Source organism: Hyperoodon ampullatus (assembly GCF_949752795.1).
Source record: "Hyperoodon ampullatus genome assembly, chromosome: 15".
Taxonomy (NCBI): domain Eukaryota; kingdom Metazoa; phylum Chordata; class Mammalia; order Artiodactyla; family Ziphiidae; genus Hyperoodon; species Hyperoodon ampullatus.
Window position 1 is genome coordinate 57,803,578 of NC_136928.1, and position 19,852 is coordinate 57,823,429.

The 19,852-nt window shown below is 39.3% G+C and overlaps 1 protein-coding gene across 2 annotated transcripts in view; it reads right to left on the bottom strand.

Annotated features, from left to right (window-relative positions):
* Positions 1-19,627, bottom strand: part of ARHGEF33 (Rho guanine nucleotide exchange factor 33) — a gene marked incomplete at both ends in the record, with an annotated part of 46,681 nt that extends 27,054 nt beyond the window's left edge. For both annotated transcript variants that reach the window (XM_079720846.1, XM_079720847.1), the window contains 7 exons: positions 4,451-4,675; positions 5,503-5,562; positions 8,041-8,183; positions 9,069-9,190; positions 9,514-9,678; positions 17,949-17,998; positions 19,603-19,627. In XM_079720846.1, the coding sequence (XP_079576972.1) occupies positions 4,451-4,675; positions 5,503-5,562; positions 8,041-8,183; positions 9,069-9,190; positions 9,514-9,678; positions 17,949-17,998; positions 19,603-19,627 (790 nt within the window). The remainder of the gene's footprint in view (positions 1-4,450; positions 4,676-5,502; positions 5,563-8,040; positions 8,184-9,068; positions 9,191-9,513; positions 9,679-17,948; positions 17,999-19,602) is intronic.
* Between the last annotated feature and the right edge of the window lie 225 nt (positions 19,628-19,852).

Consider the following 19,852-nt stretch of genomic DNA (forward strand, 5'->3'; position numbering starts at 1 on the left):
GGATATAAATAATTAGCTAAGAATCCTCAGACATTTAATCAATTTACATCATAAAAGAAAGAGAAGGAAAAAATATACACTTATTTTTAAAAGGAGGAGGGGGACTTTCCTGGTGGTCCAACGGTTAAGACTCTGTGCTCCCAATTCCGGGGGCCCGGGTTCGATCCCTGGTCAGGGAACTAGATCCCGCATGCCACAACTAAGAGCCCACGTGCCGCAACTAAAGATCACGCATGCCACAATTAAAAGATCTCGCCAGCCACAACAAAGATCCCATGTGCTGCAACTAAGAGCTGGAACAGCCAAATAAACAACAACAACAAAAATTTTTAAAGGGACTTCCCTGGTGGTGCAGTGGTTAAGAATCTGCCTGCCAGTGCAGGGGGACACATGTCCAATCCCTGGTCCGGGAAGATCCCACATGCCATGGAGCAACTAAGCCCGTGCACTGCAACTACCGAGCTTGTGCTCTAGAGCCCTTGAGCCACAACTACTGAGCCCACGTGCCACAACTACTGCAGACCTCGCACCTAGAGCTGGTGCTCCACAACAAGAGAAGCCACCGCAATGAGAAGCCTGCGCACCGCAAAGAAGAGTAGCCCCCGCTCACCACAACTAGAGAAAGCCCATGTGCAACAACGAAGACCCAATGCAACGGAGAATAAATAATTAATAAATAAATAAATGTGTGCTTTAAAAAAAAAAAAAAGGAGGAACCATGAATAAACAGAGACAATGCAGGAAACAAAAGAAATCTTTTTTTTTTTTTTTTTTTTTTTTTGCGGTATGCAGGCCTCTCACTGCTGTGGCCTCTCCCGTTGCGGAGCACAGGCTCTGGATGCTCAGGCTCAGCAGCCATGGCTCACGGGCCCAGCCGCTCCGCGGCATGTGGGATCTTCCCAGACCGGGGCACAAACCCGTGTCCCCTGCATCGGCAGGCGGACTCTCAACCACTGCGCCACCAGGGAAGCCCCAAAAGAAATCTTTAAAAAAAAAAATCTTATGGTTAATATCCTCAAAGAGTTACCAAAAAAGTTCTAGCCATTTAATAATGACAGGACCCTATTTTTTAGAAAAGAACAATCCAAAAAAAGAAGAAACTTCTTGGCACTTTTTAAAAAGATAAAAGAGTAGAAGATAAAGTCAAGGAAATCTGTCCATCCACCTCTGCTCTTCTCCCACCCCAAGAAAGAGACATACTAAAAAAGATGGTAACAGAGAAAATCAATCCAGGAGATCCAACATCAAATTAGTAGAAGTTTCAGAGGAAAGAAAGAAAATGAATGAGAAGATATTATCAAATTAAGAATAGGAAAAAAAAAAAAAAAACCAGAACATGTATTTCCAGAAGAAAGGGCCCATTGCACTCAGTGTAATTAATGAAAAAGACTCATATCATTGTAAGGTGTACCACATCACTGTGAAACTTGAGCACACCAAAGATAAAGAGAAGATCCTAAAAGTTACCAGAGAGAAAAATCAGGTAATGTGCAAAGGACTGGGGATTAGAATGGTATTCGACTTTTCATTAGCAACATTAGAAGTTAGAAGACAATGGAACAGTTGCTTCAAAATGGTGATGGAAAATGATTTTATATTCAGCTAAATAAACTATCAATGAATTATGTGGATGCTACCAGACTTTGTGTTCCATCAAAACAAGGAGTAAACCAAGAAACCAAGAAGGATATGCAAAAAACTCCACAAAACCCCAAATAGGAATCTAACATAGGAGAAATTTGAAGGAAATTCCCAGGAAGACTGAGAAGTCCCAGGAGGGCAGCGGTGCAATGAGCCAGCATGGAGGAGGATGACAGAGGTCTCTAGGGCAAATGCTTTTTTAAAAAAAATGTAAATGATAGATTTTCTGTTACATTGCTAAGAAAAATTAAAGAAGACCTATATAAAAGGAGATACATACCATGTTCCTCAACTGGAACATCAATACTGTCAAGAGGTCAATTCTCTACTAATCGGAATAAAAAGAATATAGAGTCTAGAATTAGACCCACCCGTATATGATCACTTGACTTTCCCTATTCAGTTCAATGTGGAAAGGAAGGTATTTTCAATAAATGGAGCTGAAGCAGCTGAATAGCCATATGGGAAAAAAATGAACCTACACTTGCACCACACATCAAAATTTATTCAAGATAAGTCACAGACCTAAATGTGAAAGCTAAAACTATAAAGAGTTTATAAGAAAACATACTAGAATATCTTTATAACTTTAGAATAGGCAAAAAATTTCTTGGAAGGACGCATAAGTCACAAGCTATTTTAAAAGTTTAATATTGATAAATTGAACGTCATTAAAATTAAAAACATCTGTTATTGAAAGACTTGAGAAAGTGAAAAGGTAAGCCAGAGAATGGTCTCAACATGTCTATCTGACAGAGAACTCATATTCAAAATATATTAAGAAATCCTACTAATAGAGAATAAAAAGATAACCCAATTTAAAAGTTGGATAAAAATAGCCAATAAGCATATGAAAAGATGCTCAACATCATGAGTCCTCAGGTAAGTGCAAGTTAAAATTTCAATATGGGGACTTCCCTGATGGCGCAATGGTTAAGAATCCACCTGCCAGTGCAGGGGACACGGGTTCGAGCCCTGGTCTGGGAAGATCCCACATGCCACGGAGCAACTAAGCCCATGTGCCACAATTACTGAGCCTGCGCTCTAGAGCCCACGAGCCACAACTACTGAGCCCGCATGCTTCAACTACTGAAGCCTGTGCACCTAGAGCCCGTGCTTGGCAACAAGAGAAGCCATCGCAATGAGAAGCCCACGCACAGCAACGAAGAGTAGCCCCCGCTCGCCGCAACCAGAGAAAGCCTGTGTGCAGCAATTAAGACTCAGTGCAGCCAAAAAAAAAAAAAAACTACAGTATGATACCAGGACACCCCCACAAGCATGGTTCAAATTTAAAGGCTGGTCATACTAAATATTGAGAAGGATGTGAAGCAACTGGAACTTTCATTCATTGCTGGTAAGAGTATAAAATGTTCCAACCACTTTGGTAAACTGCTTGACAATTCCTTTTAAACTTAAACATAATCCTATTCTGTAATCTAGAGATTCTACTCCTGTGTATACACCCAAGAGAAATGAGGGCATACACTAAAAAAAAAAACAAAAAAAGGCCTGTACAGGAGTATTCATGGCAGCTTTCTTTATAATAGCCCTAAACTGGAAACAATCCATATGTCCAGTATCAGGAGAATGGAAAAATTATGGTAAATTTATTCAATATGATTAATAAAAAGGAATAAACTGCTGAATGAATTACACACAACACATTATGTTGAGAGAAAGAGGCCAGACACAAAAGACTATATATTATAATATTCCATTTATATGGAGTCAAGAACAGACAATTAATTTATAGTGACAGAAGTCAGAGTAGTTGTTCTGTGGGTGGATATTGCCTGGAAAGGTGCATGCAAGAACATTCTGGTGGTAATATTTCTATTATTAGAAATATTAATATATTTATTATATTATACAGGTCTGTATATCATGACTTGGGTAGTGATCACAAGGGGGACAGTGAGCTTAAACTTAAGCTTTGTGAATTTTACTCTGTGTAAATTAACCATCAATAAAGTACTGATAGAAAAATAGAAGCATGAGCTCTTTTTAAAACATGGAAGCAAGCACCAGAAAAAACTGTCAAAAGAATTTAAAGTGGTTGTTACTGGTCTTCATAATAAACCTTTTAGTATTATTTAATTTTTCATGTATTTTATAATAAAAAAATTTAAAAATTACCTCCCACAAAACAGAGGGATATGCCATTGTCTGACATATATCAATAGTAAGTGCTCAGTGATGATTTATGATTTGAAGGAAAGGAAAGAGGGAAAAAGGAGGAAGGGAGAACAGACCTCATTGCAGTGTTTGGTGTTTTGGTGGTGGACTCCTGATACAAGATTCGTATATTGAACATTCCCTATCACTGAATAAATAGATCACAAAGAAGATTCCCTCTTCTCCACTAACCTTATGCCTTTTTTACAAAGCACTACATTACTAAATGTCATGGATACCCAGAATCAAGGTGGTGGTCCCAGTTGCCCGTGTGACCTCAGGTGAGTCCCTTCACCTCTAAAGACTTTAGTTTGTTCATCTCAAAAGTAAACCAGAGGCTGGGTGGTCTCATAGGTCCACTGCATCTAAATTGCCCCTTGGGGGCTTCCCTGGTGGCGCAGTGGTTGAGAGTCCGCCTGCCGATGCAGGGGACACGGGTTCGTTCCCCGGTCCGGGAAGATCCCACATGCCGTGGAGCAGGTGGGCCCGTGAGCCATGGCCGCTGAGCCTGCGCGTGCGGAGCCTGTGCTCCGCAACGGAAGAGGCCACAACAGTGAGAGGCCCATGTACCGCAAAAATAATAATAATAATAATAATAAATAAATAAATAAATAAATTGCCCCTTGGGACTTACCAGCTAAAGAGGTTTCACATAAAATGTTTTCCAAGGAGCTGTGTCTGCCCTGGCCAGCTTCCTTGAGTTTATCTGGGTGGTCCTTCGTGACATATTCTTCACCCCATTCTTTACTATCCTTTGGCTGCCTCCACACACCAGGTGGAAGATGGCCCTTGTGTTGGATATCAGCCGAGAGGCAAGACTTAAGGTTTTCTTCTGCTTCTGGAGTTGTTGGGTTCATTCCTGAAAAATAACGTCTGCCATCAAGTTCTGATTGTTTAACGATTATATTTGTTACGAACTCTTAAATATTATGCCTCTGCTTGGGTACAACTATCCCTTGAGGATTAAATATATCAATTAAGGATTAAAAGCCTCCACAATTGCAAAGCATCATCTTTCTCTGTTTATGGTCTATGTTCTCACTCTTTGTACGCAGTCTCTACTGAATAAGGACATTTAAAAAATAAATTTATAAAATAGTGTAACTAACTTATAATAGTATGTATTGACTCCTCATACCTGCTGCCTTTCAGGTGAGCACACCAGGGAAGAAAATACAGACAGAGGAGGAAGAAGGTGCCAAACACAATGTCTTATTTTGGAATTTGTCCTTCTTGGCCCTAATGATGGTAAGTTTCCCAAAAGCAGGAGGAAGGGAGGGAGCGAAGATGAAATAATTTATAAAATTCTAGTGAATTACCTCTTAAATAAACAACTTTTAAATTATGTAAACTATAAGGTGTGTGGTCCACAGAACACTTATGTCATGCTACCTACACCTGTGAGTTCTCAGCAAGTGTAAGTTCATTGGTAACTAAAATGAGCCCGAAGGAACCAAGAATACTGGTTTTGTCTCAAACTTCTCTGCCCCTTCTCTGTCTTTGGGTTTAACTGAGTCACCAACCCAGTCCAGCACACGTCTTGGAATCTTAGTAACCATAGTGCTTTACCTCGCTTGGGTTCTTTCATGCCTGGTTTGGGACTTAGGGAGTGGAAACAGGGAAGGTAGAAGAAGGGAAAGGAGGGAATTGCTAGAAGAAAAAAGAGCTCAGAGAAGAGCCACTCACCAGGACCCATCATTCCCTTCACATTGCTATCTCCTACATGCATGGATCTGGCCTCTTGAGCTGCAGAAGAAGGAAAGCTTTCAGTCGGTATTCATTTCACTATCATAGACTGACACCTTCTATGAGCTGGGAACTGGGATAGACTCACAGAGCTTACCTTTGACTGGGGGAGCCAGAGCAGTTAAAAAAGAAAAAAGAGAATTACAATATAGTATGACAAGTACTATTTTCCCATTTCTAAAAAGATACAATAAGTGGTACTTAACTCATAGATAACCCTAAGAATTAAATCAGATAACATTTCTAAACTGCACACAGCAAGAGTTAATTATCGTGTAACTATGATGGTGAGGATGGTAATGCTGAGCAGAGCCAGAACAATGCTTTTAAAATGTAAGGCAGACCCTGTCAAGCCTCTGCTTAGCCCTCCAACAGCTTCTCATTTCAGTGCGAAGGCCAAAGATCTTAGATTGATCTTAAGGCCCTGAAATATCTGCCCCCCTCCCCTGCCTGATATTTTTCTTTCTTTTTAAAAAAAAAAAAAAAACCCACACCTCCTATTGTCTCCCTGTTCATTCTGCTTTAGCCCCACTGGTCTTGCTATTGCTTGGGCACATCAGTTATGTTCCTACCAGGACCTTGGGGCTGTTCCCTTCCCTCCACCCGATATCCATAAACTAACTTTCTCACTTCCTTCAGGTCTTTACCTGGCACCCTCTCTAAAATTACACCTGTGTTTCCTTATTTGTCATCTTATCACATCTAACATACTACATATTTTATTTGTCTTGTTCATTGTCTGCTTCCTTCAGAACAAGAACTCCAAGAGGGAAGAACTTTTTGTTGTTTTGTTCATTATGACATCCCACCACCTAAATCAGTGCCTGGAGTGGATGGATGGATAGAAGGAAGGGTAGTGGGATGGCTACACCTTGACTGCAACCTCATGAGAGACCTTGAGCCAGAGGCACCCAGCTAAGCTGTGCACAGATTCCTAACTCAGAAAAACTGACATAATGAATGTTTGCTATTTTAAGATACTGAATTTGGGGTCAGTAGATAACAATGGCACCATTTTATAATTAACAGTGGGTAAGCCAACCCTTTCGAAAAGTTTGGTCCTTTGACCCTGAGTTTTAACATAACCTACCACCAATCATATCCAGAATGTCTTACTACAGCACATTATCCCCAAATTTCTGTAGCAACTCAGTAGAATAAACTATGTTATATAAGCCATGCCCATATAACAAGGAAGAAAGGAGAATTTGCCACCAAACAGCAAGTTTAAATCCACCTGGGCACTTTGCAAGTATAACTTTTAACCTTTTATCTTGTGAACATGGTCGGCTGCCCCAGGCTTGACATTGATCTGACCTCTACCTTCCAAGTCCATTCTATATTCTTCCCTAACAAGATCATCCTTTTAGGTCGTGCTCTCTATGACACGGAGCAAAGAAAGTAGGACGACCTGTGATGAACCCACTGCCCAGATGGATCAAATGAGTTTTCCCAGGCTGTACCTATTGAGTCTCTAAAATAACTACTCAAATGGGTAAAAACTAAAAATAAAAAAGCAAGTCTGTACTTTGAAGTTAATACCTATTAAAAACCACTTGATTAGGAGTTTTAAATTCAGTTATCCAAAGCACATTTATTGTCTTTGAATATATGAGCCACATTGTTTCTTAAGCCATAAGGGTAGAAAACCACCAGTCCTGCCCTTGAGGAGCTTACAATTGATCTAGAAGTCATTGAGCCTCTTTTGGAGACTTTTGACATGAGACCAGAATAAGAGGAAAATTCATCCAATGTTAATATCTACATTCATGCTCCTTTGTATAAGGTGCTTGCTAGACATTGTTGAGGATACAAAGATGTAGCAAACATGTAATCGAACATGGTTAATGACATCGCTTTAAAGCCAGTCTCTTCAGTACTGACACATGCAATTATTTTCTAACATCTGTTCCATCATCCCAGATCAGGGATGTGCCTGTGGCTGTTTCAGCCCACAAACAACACCAGATCAGTTTTCCAGACAAAAGGGAGTACAGAGTTAGATTGTCACTGACATCACTGCCTGCCAGTTAGAGCAGATATGAATTTCTCATATCCGTGAAAACTTGAATGAAAAAAAAAGGAGAACACACAATTTTATGTCTATGCAGAGAGACAAGGATTGAGAATAATGAAGAGAAGAAAACAATTTATTAGAGTGAATAATTTTTAAAATTTTTTCTCCTATGGCTGGTATAGTATTATTGTGCAATAAGTTATTTCCAATCCATTTGAAACTTAGAATACCCAGATTAGTATTTTCCCCCAAAAGAAAATCTTTTAAAATTGGGCAGACTCTCCCCATCTCTTAGATCCCCTGGATTCTTCTACATTCCAGTTACAAAAAGAAAAATTCTGAGCAATACACCATTTTCCTCTAATAAGGATGGATGATGTAAGCCTATTCTCAACGTTACTTAAGCCCTAGGAACCAAGGAAGAACTACTTGGCTAATTCAGTATGATGTGTGAACTGTACCTTTTTCATAGGCCTGAGAAGGCATAAGGTTTGTAAAGTCTTCACTTGGAAGAACAGGTTCAGGGATATTGATGGAACGGAAAGGACTTCCTTGTGCTTGAGCAGGTCCGGCCTGTGAGCCATGTTCTTCTTTTTGAGTTTTCCTAAGGAAGGACAACAAAGGATCTTAATACATGATGGGGTAAAGAGAGCAAGTTCAGAATAGGTCAAGAAAACTTCTGAACCCTACAAAATTGCTGTTTTTATAAACTAAAAACAGTTAAATACTAGCAGTTCGCATGATTCATTACCAAAGCTGGAGAAAAAAAATCAAACATCTACAAATCACCTTCTAATTGTAATATCTATATTCATATTTTTCTGTTACTGGCTTCCCTGTGGTCAAGATCTTCACAGAGTTTACAGCGGTGTCAATTTGCTTGGGATGATTTACATTCTCTTCGCAAACCAACACAAAGGTAGCAGGAAGGAGCAGGTCCTCAACTGAAAACAATCAACCACTCTCCAGGGTCACACAGATATTATTTCTATTTTAAATCTGATAATGTTAAAACATGTAACAATGAGGATTATGTCTGTTTATTGGTGAAGCTTTACTTGATTCAACCTGGTTGAGATATTGTTTAACATAAATATATTTTCAAGGGTCAAAGTCAAATAATAGTATTAGAGAAATTTCAGAAAACTAATAAGGAAAGAAAATCACTGGTGACCCCACTATCTTAACACAGTCATAATTTAAATATATCTTTCTAGTTGTTATTTTACATGTTTTTACAGTTGAAATTAAATTCTACATGGCACTTTACATCCTTTTCATTTAACTTCCTATTGTATTAAGTGCGTTTTCTATTACCATTCATTTTTAGTATTAACCAACTTTTATGCTGCATAACCTCCATCACATGCTAGCCCATGGAGCCCAGTGGCCAGCTGTACACCAAGAGTGGGGAAGGTGTTCCTGGTGCCTTTGTACAAGCCATTGCTTATGGGTTTGCCTTTGGTCAATTTTTTGGTCAGACACTCACTTGGGTTTAACTTTTCGAGATTCTCTTCGCTTCTCCTGTTGAAGCTGTTCAATTTTCTGTTGCATTTCTTCTTGTTTGGAAGTGATGGCCTGGATCATTGACATGGCATTGCTCAGCTCTTCCTAAAAAATAAGAATTGATATGTATTTAACCTGGTATATGAAGTAGAAGTATATAACATGATATCTAGTACACAGTAAACTTTTAATACATACTTGTTGAATCAATGAATGAGCGATAACAATTTTACTTCTATTGTAGCTTCTAATTTTAACACAGAGATCCAAGAAAGTAAAAACATGATATAGATATTTTTCCATGAAAATCAGTGGATGGGTCAGAGGAATACTCTTGTATTTGGTTGCTAGGCAAAAAGGCAAGTTTTCTATTTCTGTTACTAAAACCAGGAATCTCTCTTCAGCAGGGAAATAGAAGAGGGGCCCACCTTAAAATAGTTCAATGAATTCTTCATCTCAGTAACTTTTTCTTCCATGGAACATCTGCAGCTCTTAACCTTCTCTTCCAAAGCATATTCTCCATGTTGAATTCTTGACAGTTCTTGCATTGCTTCTGTGAAGCCAGTTTTGAGTTCAGAGGCTAGAGCCTGCAACTAAATAATACACAAAGAGTGAATTCAGTTTGCTATAAATTATTATAAATGGTATCACTGACACCTCGGACGTTTCTCTTGTTTGAGAAATCAGGCTCTTGAACATGTGCAGAACTCATTTACTAGAAGACTAAAGTTTGGACAACTTAAGGAAACCTTGGCCCCATTCATCTAGGAAGAAGAGGATCTTCTTTATGTCACACATGCTGAAGTTTGATAGTGACAAGAAAGCAAGCAATTTTAATTAAGTTGGCAAGTGCTTCTGCAAGCTACTATTTATTCTCACACTTTTGATTAAAAAGAGATTTACTTGAAAAGCAACATATGCGTGTGAAAGACAGTGTTGATCTGTAACTCTTCAAATTCCATGAAAGAAGGGATGTTGAAGAAATTCAGATATTTTTTCCTTAAAAAGTGAAACGATAAAAAGAGTAATAATTAAGCATATCTGAATATTTCTTTGAAAGGGAATAAGTTTTTTTTTAATATTCTTGGATGATATCATGGAAAAGGAGATAATGGTATTTCCAGTGGCAGGAAATAGCTACAACAGTAGAAGTTCAGCACATTGATAGTGATGTGAATTATCTTCAGCCATCAAGCCCAGTTGTGTAGGAATGCACACTGGATTTTTATTGTCAACTTCCAACCATGAAAAGGGTGTCAATTTTGGAGTCAGGGTATAAATCCTAGCACTCTCCTACAAGTACTAAAACCTCAGGCAAGTTGGTTAACCTCTTTGTAGCAGTTTCCTCACTCATAAAATAGCTGTGATAACATTTCACTAGGCTATCTTGAGAATTAAATGAGTAAATGTAGGTAAGGTGCCTGCCACAGCATATGCTTGGTACATAAAATGTGTTCAAGAAATTTTAATTCTTTTCCCCCTTTAAGTAGCAAACCAGAAAGTTAAGCACAAACAGAAATGTAGAGAAGATGGAGCACTTCTAAAGTTCAGTTTTATTTATTGAATAAATGAAAAAAGCATTTTCAACAGACAGAAAGTTAAGATAATAATAACAATAAGATAATGATAACATTACTTTCATGATATTTATGATCTTACACTCTGCTAAGCAGAGGAATGCTTAGCTCCAGATTGCTTTTTACAACAGAACTTTTTAGAAGGTTTATTCTACAATTAAAAGTATCCACCAAGTATGCTTGTTTTAAAGGGATGGAAATTAAAGTCCAGGTACCTTAACAAAATTTCTTCAAATGTGTATTTCTAAACACTTTTAGAATCTGATTATCCAAATGGTTCCAAATTGCAGTGGCATCTCCAATTATAAAATGACTTACTCTCCTACACCGTATTTTCAAAATACAGGGTTTTGTGGTTCACTGTGCTTCACAAATTTTTCTTTCGAGGGCTAGGAGGAGGGGGAAATAAGAGAAACCAAAGGGGTCATTCTGAGGGAAAAAGCATGCCCTGTCAAGTGTTTGGAGCTGAAAGATTGGGAAACAGCATGAACAATCTGTTTTTCATTCCAGTCATTTTTAATTTTAATTAATCTCTGTGATGGATTTCGGCACATGTCCTAATTCAGTTGTCATGATTGATTAAATCACCAGATCAACTACATTTGATCTGGTAATTTTCATTATATAAATTCATCTTCTGTGAGCAAAATGAAATCGATGGCCATATAAAATCAAAGCAAAACCTAGGCAAGTTTTAAAATTGAAGGAAGGAAGCCTGACATTCACTCACATTTCCTGCTTGAAAAAAAAAAAAAAAAAGGGAACCACTTTCCAACAGAAATAGGTTTCATTTTCACTGCTCCCTTAGGTGGATGTGTGGAGTTTTCCCCAGAAGGCAAAAGGAAGCAGCAGGGTCCTGGGGAAAGGATTTTCCTCACCTGTTAGAACCCCAGTTCTCAAAAAATTATCAATACATTTCACTAACAGCCAGGTTGTATAGGGACTTTGGGAATTCTGAAACCATTTAGAGCTATGAGCCCATTTCCTTTCCATGTATTACTTTGAGCTCCCTAGATACCTGCCACTGAAGTAACACTACTGCTTTATAAACGGCTTCACAACCACTGATCAGCCAGGGAGCGGATGCCATAGTGAATACAATCACACACCTGAGACAACAGGTCATTTTTAAGGCGCTTGGGGCTCTTAAAATATTTAGCTGCTACAGACTGGTTTTCTGGTACCAACTGGCCATTCATTTGTGAATAAAAAAATACTCTGAAGACATGGACTTGTCTTTTTTCTGCTCTCTCTGCAGCTTTCTTACTTGACAGCCCGCAGCCCACCCCCAGGATTAGAAATGGGTGTCTACCTTGTTCTCCAGCGAGTTGAACACGTTCCTCATCTCGTTGATTTTTTCATGAAGCTGCTCTAGAGAGGTTATGATCCCTCCATCCTGCCGCTGGAGGCGGGCTCCCACTGGAGGCAGGTGCAGGGAAGACTTGTACTTCGAAGCCTACGGTCCACAGAGGGCATCTTAGGCTCAAAAAAATAGGGGAGGGGAGTCCGAATTCTTCCTATTTCATGCTCTTAATTTCTGTTTCTCAATTTCTTTTACTTTCTTGGCTTCTTAACTCTTCTCAGGATGAATTTTAGTCAATGTCTTCCCTTTTTGTTTTTCCACCAAAGATCCCTCAAACTAAATTTTCATAAATTATGTAAGTTGTTCCAACTTGTTTTTTACACAGACTTCTCTCTCTTTCCTTTCTGTCCCATTATTAAGGTCAGAAGGCTGCTATGAAGCAAATTCAGGGACTGGGCCTGTGCCTTGAGAACTCTGCAAAGTCATAAATGTCAAGATTTGAGAAATCTCCACAAGGTATGCCAAATTCCTGCAACACCTGACTAAAGGCTCTACAGGAGCAAAAGCCCAGGTATTTTGAAGCAGCACATGATGGCAAGGATGGCAAGGTAACTGCTTTGGCTTCCCCCTAAATTGCGGCTGCTACAGAAGGAACAGGTTCTTTCTGCCAGCTGCCACTTCCTAATTGTAGGCCTCTATTAATCCAATGCAACAAATTAATCCATTGCAATTAATTTAACGCAGTGATTTAAAACACAAAGTAGGTGAGTCATTTGAACAGTCAAGAGTAAACTTCCCAGATCTACTCGTCTACACTCCCTGCAGAGGTTGATTCTTAAAGTCATTCTTACAGGGCACTATTGAGGCTGCTGTGAAGCCCATTGGGCTGGAAATTTATCTTATCCATCCTTGGATGCACCACAGGTCTAGCAGAGTTAACATCTCTGGAGTTAGAAGAACATTCCTCAATGGTAAAAAGAGACCGAGGCTCAAACAGGGCTTACAAATCCTAGAAAATGTTCAATGGCAGTTTTGATGATGAAACCTATTACTGCAGGACTGGTTCCCATAGTTTTCCAGTTAGAGTTTCTTTGGGTACATAACTCATTTTCTTAAATTATTTTCATTACAGAGAAAAATAAAGAAGAAAAAAGAGAGTCACCTCAAATCTCATTAATATAATGATTAACATTTTGGCATCTTTCCTTGTAATTTGTTCTATGAATATAAATGCAGATATTTATATTGTTGAAATCACACTAAAGATATATTTTGATTCTGCCCTCCCTTTTTTTTTTCTTTTGGCTAACATGCTTGTAAGCCCTTTCCCTTAGCCTTCAAATTTTTTTCTAAGTAGGTATTTTTAATGGCTATATAATATTCCATCCTATAGATGTGCCAGAGTTTACCTACCCATTTACCCTTGTTGGAAATTTTTGTTGTTTGTAATTTTTCAATATAAAATAATGCATTGGAATAGAATGCTTTTTATTTAAAGATTTGTATGTATTTCAGGTTATTTCCTTAGGATAAATTCCTAAATATGAAATTACTGTGAGTCAAAGGATGTTAGGTTGTATTGACCCAAAGGACAATCTATCGTATTAGAAGGAGACAACATATTTAATTAATTAATAATTATACAAAATATATTTGACCAGAGGGTTTGAAAAGTTATAACAGTATGGTTGTATATTCTTAGAAACATTCTGTATGATGTGCAATGTCCTAAATTAGTGTATTTGGAGAAACATGTCTCAGACAAGATGTATGAAACATAGGTAGTATAATTGGTGGAAGCTGAAGAGTCTACATTGCTAAGGCTACAAGTGAGGCAAAAACACAGCTGGAGTTCAAATCATTAGTGTGAGGGTTGAGCTAGAAATAAATTGCGCAGTTGCCACATCTGTTGCCTTAATTGGGGACCCCTGACCCCCACTTCTCATGTTAATGGAATCATAATTTTAGAATACATATTCAAAATGAAGTAATCAAGGCTGAAGCAACACAGTGTGAATCTCGAGAAGATATTGGGGTGGACTTGGAGAGGGCCATGTGCAGTGGACCAAGGACAGGAAGGAAAGGGGACAGACTTGGATTCGAATAAAAGGAAGTATACTAAGCTAAGGAGCAGTCAGCGTGTCCACACTGATTCACCTGGTCCACAGTCATGCTACCTGGAATGAACTGGGAGATAGTAGTGCTCATTCTCCTGTTGCCTTCTGTGACCTGATTTAGGTCATGGTACCTTACTGTTACCGAGGAGGTCACGTCCATCGAAAGAACAGGGAACCAATTTGGGGTACAAACATTTTAACACTTTTACTGCATTTTAACTATTAATTTTCATAAAAGGTTCCACCAATTTACACACACACTCATCAGATCTAAATACTATTAATTATTGTATTTTTTTATTTGCTAATTAGGTAGTCCAAAAGTAACACTCCTTTTTTTTTTTTTTTTTTGCGGTACGCAGGCCTCTCACTGTTGTGGCCTCTCCCGTTGCGGAGCACAGGCTCCGGACGCACAGGCCCAGCGGCCATGGCTCACAAACCCAGCCGCTCCGCGGCATGTGGGATCTTCCTGGACCGGGGCACGAACCCGTGTCCCCTGCATCGGCAGGCGGACTCTCAACCAGTGCGCCACCAGGGAAGCCCAATACTCCTTGTTTTAATCATTGTTTCTTTGAGTTTCAACCTTTTATTCCATTTATTAGCCATCTGTAATCTTACTTTGGAAAATTACGTTCTTTGCCCATATTCTACCGGGGTTTCAGAAGTTTTCTTTTTATTAATTCTATGAACTATTTATACATCATTAAACCTCTGTAATATTTTGGTAGGAATTTTTCCAATTTTGTTACTTGTCTCTGAATTTGTTGAAAATATTTTTACATTGGGAAAATTTTTAATTGTGATGTGATGAACTCTCTAACCTTTCCCTTGTGATTTCTTTTCTTTTTTTTTTTTTTTTTTGCGATACTAGGGCCTCTCACTATTGTGGCCTCTCCCGTTGCGGAGCACAGGCTCCGGACGCGCAGGCTCAGCGGCCATGGCTCACGGGCCCAGCCGCTCCGTGGCTTGTGGGATCCTCCCAGACCGGGGCACGAACCCGTGTCCCCTGCATCAGCAGGCAGACTCTCAACCACTGCGCCACCAGGGAAGCCTCTCCCTTGTGATTTCTTCCAGTGCTTTTTTACTTAAAAAGACATTTCACATCCAGAGACAAAATAAATATTCACTAATTCTAAACTTTCATGGTTTTTAAAAATATTTAATCTTTCATCCACTTTTGAGTTTATTTTGATTAGAGTATGAATTGAGAATCACTTCTTTCTTTTGCAAAGAACCAGACAATTTTCCAAATACCATTTGGCACCAGCCTAAATGACTGCATCAGACCTCTTGGCTCAAAGCGATATATACATCTCACGATATTCATTCTTTCATTCAACTAACATTTATTGAATATGTGTTGTATTCCAGGCACTATACTTTATTCTGAGAGTTCCACAGGGAGCAAAATGTACTAATCCCTGCCCTTGGAGCTTACATTCTAGAGAAGGAGACAGACAGTTAAAAAATAAATCAGCAAGTTAATATTTACTATAATGTCAGGTAGGGATGGGGGAGTCTATTGAGAAAATAAAATAAGGAGATAGAAAATGGCTGAAATGTCATATGTTGCCTCAACTTTCGATGTCACAGGATTTTTTGTTTTTTAATATTTATTTATTTTGGTTGCGCCGGGTCTTAGTTGCGGCATGCTGACTTCTTCGTTGCAGCATGCATGTGGGATCTAGTTCCCTGATCAGGGATCGAACCCAGGCCTCCTGCATTGGGAGTGCAGTCTTACCCACTGGACCACCAGGAATTCCCGACACTTCAACTTTCATATTTTGCTCTCCCTTTTTAGTATAGATTGTATCTATTATAGTTAATTTCTCCCTGCATCCCTCCTTCCTCTTCCTCTTCTTCTTTCTTTACTTCTCCTCCTTTATCTTCTTTTGGTTAAATGTTGCTTGGAGTAAACAGACTGGGGCTTAGGAGACATTCTTTTAAAACAAGGATGGGGTTATAATCACAGGATCACAGAGGTCATATAGGCCAACTTCACTTCTACTGCTTCATTTGTTCCTCTGTGAACAGATGTACTTGGATTTGTGATACAATAAGAGAATGAGGCCACCCCCACTGCAGCTATATTTAGCCAACATTCAGGGAGTGACCTACATAAAATCTATAATAGACTTTAAATCATACCTGAGTTTAAAGAGATAGTCACACTCATTCAAATGCCATACAAAGGTCAGATGTTAACAGAGGGGAGGTGGGCAGGGAAGGCTTTTGGAGGTCTGGGACAAGTAAAGCATCAAATCAGCACTTAGTGAAGACTCACTCTGGTTTCCAGACCTTTGTTCAGGCTAGTCCCTCTGCCTGAAATGCCCTCCCACATATCCACTTACCAATGATCAACTCGTCCTTAAATGCCTGCTCCAAATCCTTCAGTCAATATTAATTCATCCCTTGTCCATATTCCATAGAATTTTGTTTTGTTTTTTTGTTTTTTTGCAGTATGGGGGCCTCTCACTGTTGTGGCCTCTCACATTGCGGAGCACAGGCTCCGGACGCGCAGGCTCAGCGGCCATGGCTCATGGGCCCAGCTGCTCCGCGGCATGTGGGATCTTCCCAGACCGGGGCACGAACCCGTGTCCCCTGCATTGGCAGGCGGACTCTCAACCACTGCGCCACCAGGGAAGCCCCAATATTCCATAGAATTTTATCAATACCTCTGTTGTAATTCTTCCAACAGCCTACCTTGTATGAGCTACTTATTGTACGGACACTTAAAAATCAATGAGAATGTCTGTTTCATCTGTTTCATCTCCCGTTAGGCCAAGCAGAAGACTTTGCACATAGTAACTGCTCAATAAATATGCATTTAGTTGAAATGAGGCTGTTTCCTTCGCCCCTTCTGATTGCTGGTCTGGTTCTCGGAGCAACATGATTAAAATGTTTTCATAATCTTGTGCTGGCTTGCCCTAGTTGGGTCCACAGCAATGATCTCTTGCATGATATTTTTGGGAACAAGTTGTTATTTTCACTTTACTGTTACTTAAACTCAACAAATCTAAATTACATTTCCCCCAAACTACCTGCTCCTCTGGATTCCTATATCTCTATTTGGGAGACCACTCTTTTTCCTAGTTACCAGGGCTTAAAACCTTAGAGCCAACTTTGAAATCAGCTTTTCTCCCAACCCCCATCAAACCCTGCCAGTTCTTTCTTCCTTCTCATGTATTCCAGATAACAACGTCTTAAGTCTAGAGAGAAGCATGGGTTTCCCTAACCCAAGCTACTTTTACATTACAAATTATGTCAGAATAATCTCTATGATTTTTAAGGACAGAAATTTACTTTAAATCACATGCGGAAGATAGAAGCCCAAGAAATGCTATGTAGAGAGCCAAAGCAGCCCAGTGTGACTCCCGTTGCAAACATATTACATAAAATTTTGCAGAACATTTATCTCCCTTGTAAATCAAATTATTCCCATTGTTTAAAAAGAGATTAATTTTTTTTCTGTTATCGTATTTGAACACTTGCAATATTAACCCCCTTTTATTCTCAGTTCTCCCTGCTAAAATAAGAAACTAAGAAAAATAGATCTCTCACTCCTTCTGACTGAAATGTTATCGCACAGTGTAATGGCCAGGTTGATGGAGGCAACAGGAAGAAAAGCAGCGTTGATATGGGAGTAGTGGTGCTGTAATTTATAAACTGGATAAGTTGTCCTTTAGTCATCAGTTTTCTCAGAAGTACAATGTGAATGGTACTCTCGTCCCTGCCTATCCCACAGCCTTAAGTGAACAACTACAATGATATATGTAGAAGCTTTTATGAGTGCTAAAAACATTTATATGTAAAGGACAGTCATCACTGTGACACATAGGAGAGCTCAAAACAATCTGTGTCTTTACCTGGTAAATCTGTGTGGAAGGATTATTCATCGGCTTATGTTCATTCTCTCCTGTAGGGAGAAAGAGCTTTGTTTAATCAACACAATTCATTCTATCCCTATTCTCTTCAGAAACATGCAGGGAATAAGGGGACTTATAGGATCCTAAATCTGTGCCTGCATGACAGGAAGCCAATGATTCAACCAGAACAAAAGATAAATTGGTGTAGGTGATTTTATATTACATCCTAATGACCAAACCATATCTACCTGATGTAACTCTTACAGTAGAAAACCATGCTCTACCGTGGTGGGGAAGTTTCTCAATCAAACTGAATGACGAGTAATCATTAAATAGTCAGAAGGGAATGCCCATGAAGGGTCTCTCTCTTATTTTGGGGGCTGACTGAGGTTTACTTGAGGGGATGGTTCCACAGTCAGGAAGGCATCTATTCAGTTGTCACTTTATTGTTCTCAGGAGGCCTCTGTAAAATATCCCTTACTTCTCCTGCCTCTGATCCTTGCTAAACCTCTGAACTTTGCCCTTCTGTCACTGCCCCGATCAGCTAAGGGAACCTTGCCATCCTCCTGGACAAGAGGGTTGAAAGAAGGGAACTGTCAATGCAAAGGGTCTGGGAATGATGCAGGCAGAAAGAAAACAATACTGTCTACACCAGAGACTGTGAAACACAGGTCAAACACAAAGGAAGTAGTAGGTTATAAAAACCATTTATACCTAGGGAGGAAAAAAGGATGACCTAGAATGTACCTTTTGGAATCACATTGGTTGGCTCTAAAGATGAGGCAATCCATGTAAAACATGCGGCCCACACGAAGTCCTTTACTCATCCACTTAGCTACATCTCCTTTGTATGAATTGTATGAATTGAATCACATTGTATGAATCAAGCAGTTTATAGATGAAACCCCTGGTTGCAAATATTTGGTTGTATGAATGTGTATATTGTTCTCCTAAGACATGCGGGTATAGGGAACCCTTCCTTAGAGGAACCAGCCTCGGTATGTTAAGTTCATAAATAATACGTAACCTCAGCCCAGAATTTATACACACTGAGGGCTGTCCCTATAAAATCCAGATGGTTTGAGGTTACCAAAATTCCCCACACAAGCTTGAGTAAAGATTACTTAGCCCATTTTATGCTATGTCCCAACAGCCTGGTATAATGTCAAGAACCAGAACCTGGGAACAGAGACCAGGCTCCCGAATCAAACGTTGATACGTTGTGGTTTGTAGCCTGACTTCTCTATGACTGTTTCTTCACCTATTGGAGATGATAATAGAACCTACTTTTATATGGTTGATTCTATATGGTAAAGATTAAAAGAGAAAGCCCTATGTTTCTAGGCCAGCCTAGGAGGTGTTGGATGTCTGTTAATTGAATATGTATCTTGGCCTTATTCAGCAGGTCGTTCTGAGGCAGTCCTAAAGTTATTGCTAAGAAAAGTAACATAACTACTCAAATTGTATGTATACATGTCGCATTTCCTGTTTCCCCAGCACCAAGTCTATGCTCTTCGTGGTCATTCTACTATGATAAGGAAATGAGAATAGTCAAGTTAACATATTACCATGTTTTGAGACAAGGGCAAGACAAGCCCACAACCTACATTTCTTAAATCCTGAACCTTAAAGCAAGACATAGAAGAAATCTAACCTTGCTTTGTTTTGGTTTTTTCCATGGTGCCTGTTGCTTCTCTCCTCCAGCTTATTCTTCAACATTGCATCTTCATTGTCCCTGGATCAGGCCATCCCCTCTTCCTCGGACCTGTCAATTGAAATCAAGAGTAAGGGAACAGGTGAAGTGACTGGATTTACTTTATGTGTTAACTTTAAAAAACTGAAATGAACACAGCTATTAGAAGCAACAGGCGTTATGTGCAATTTCAGAAGAGTGAAAACATTGT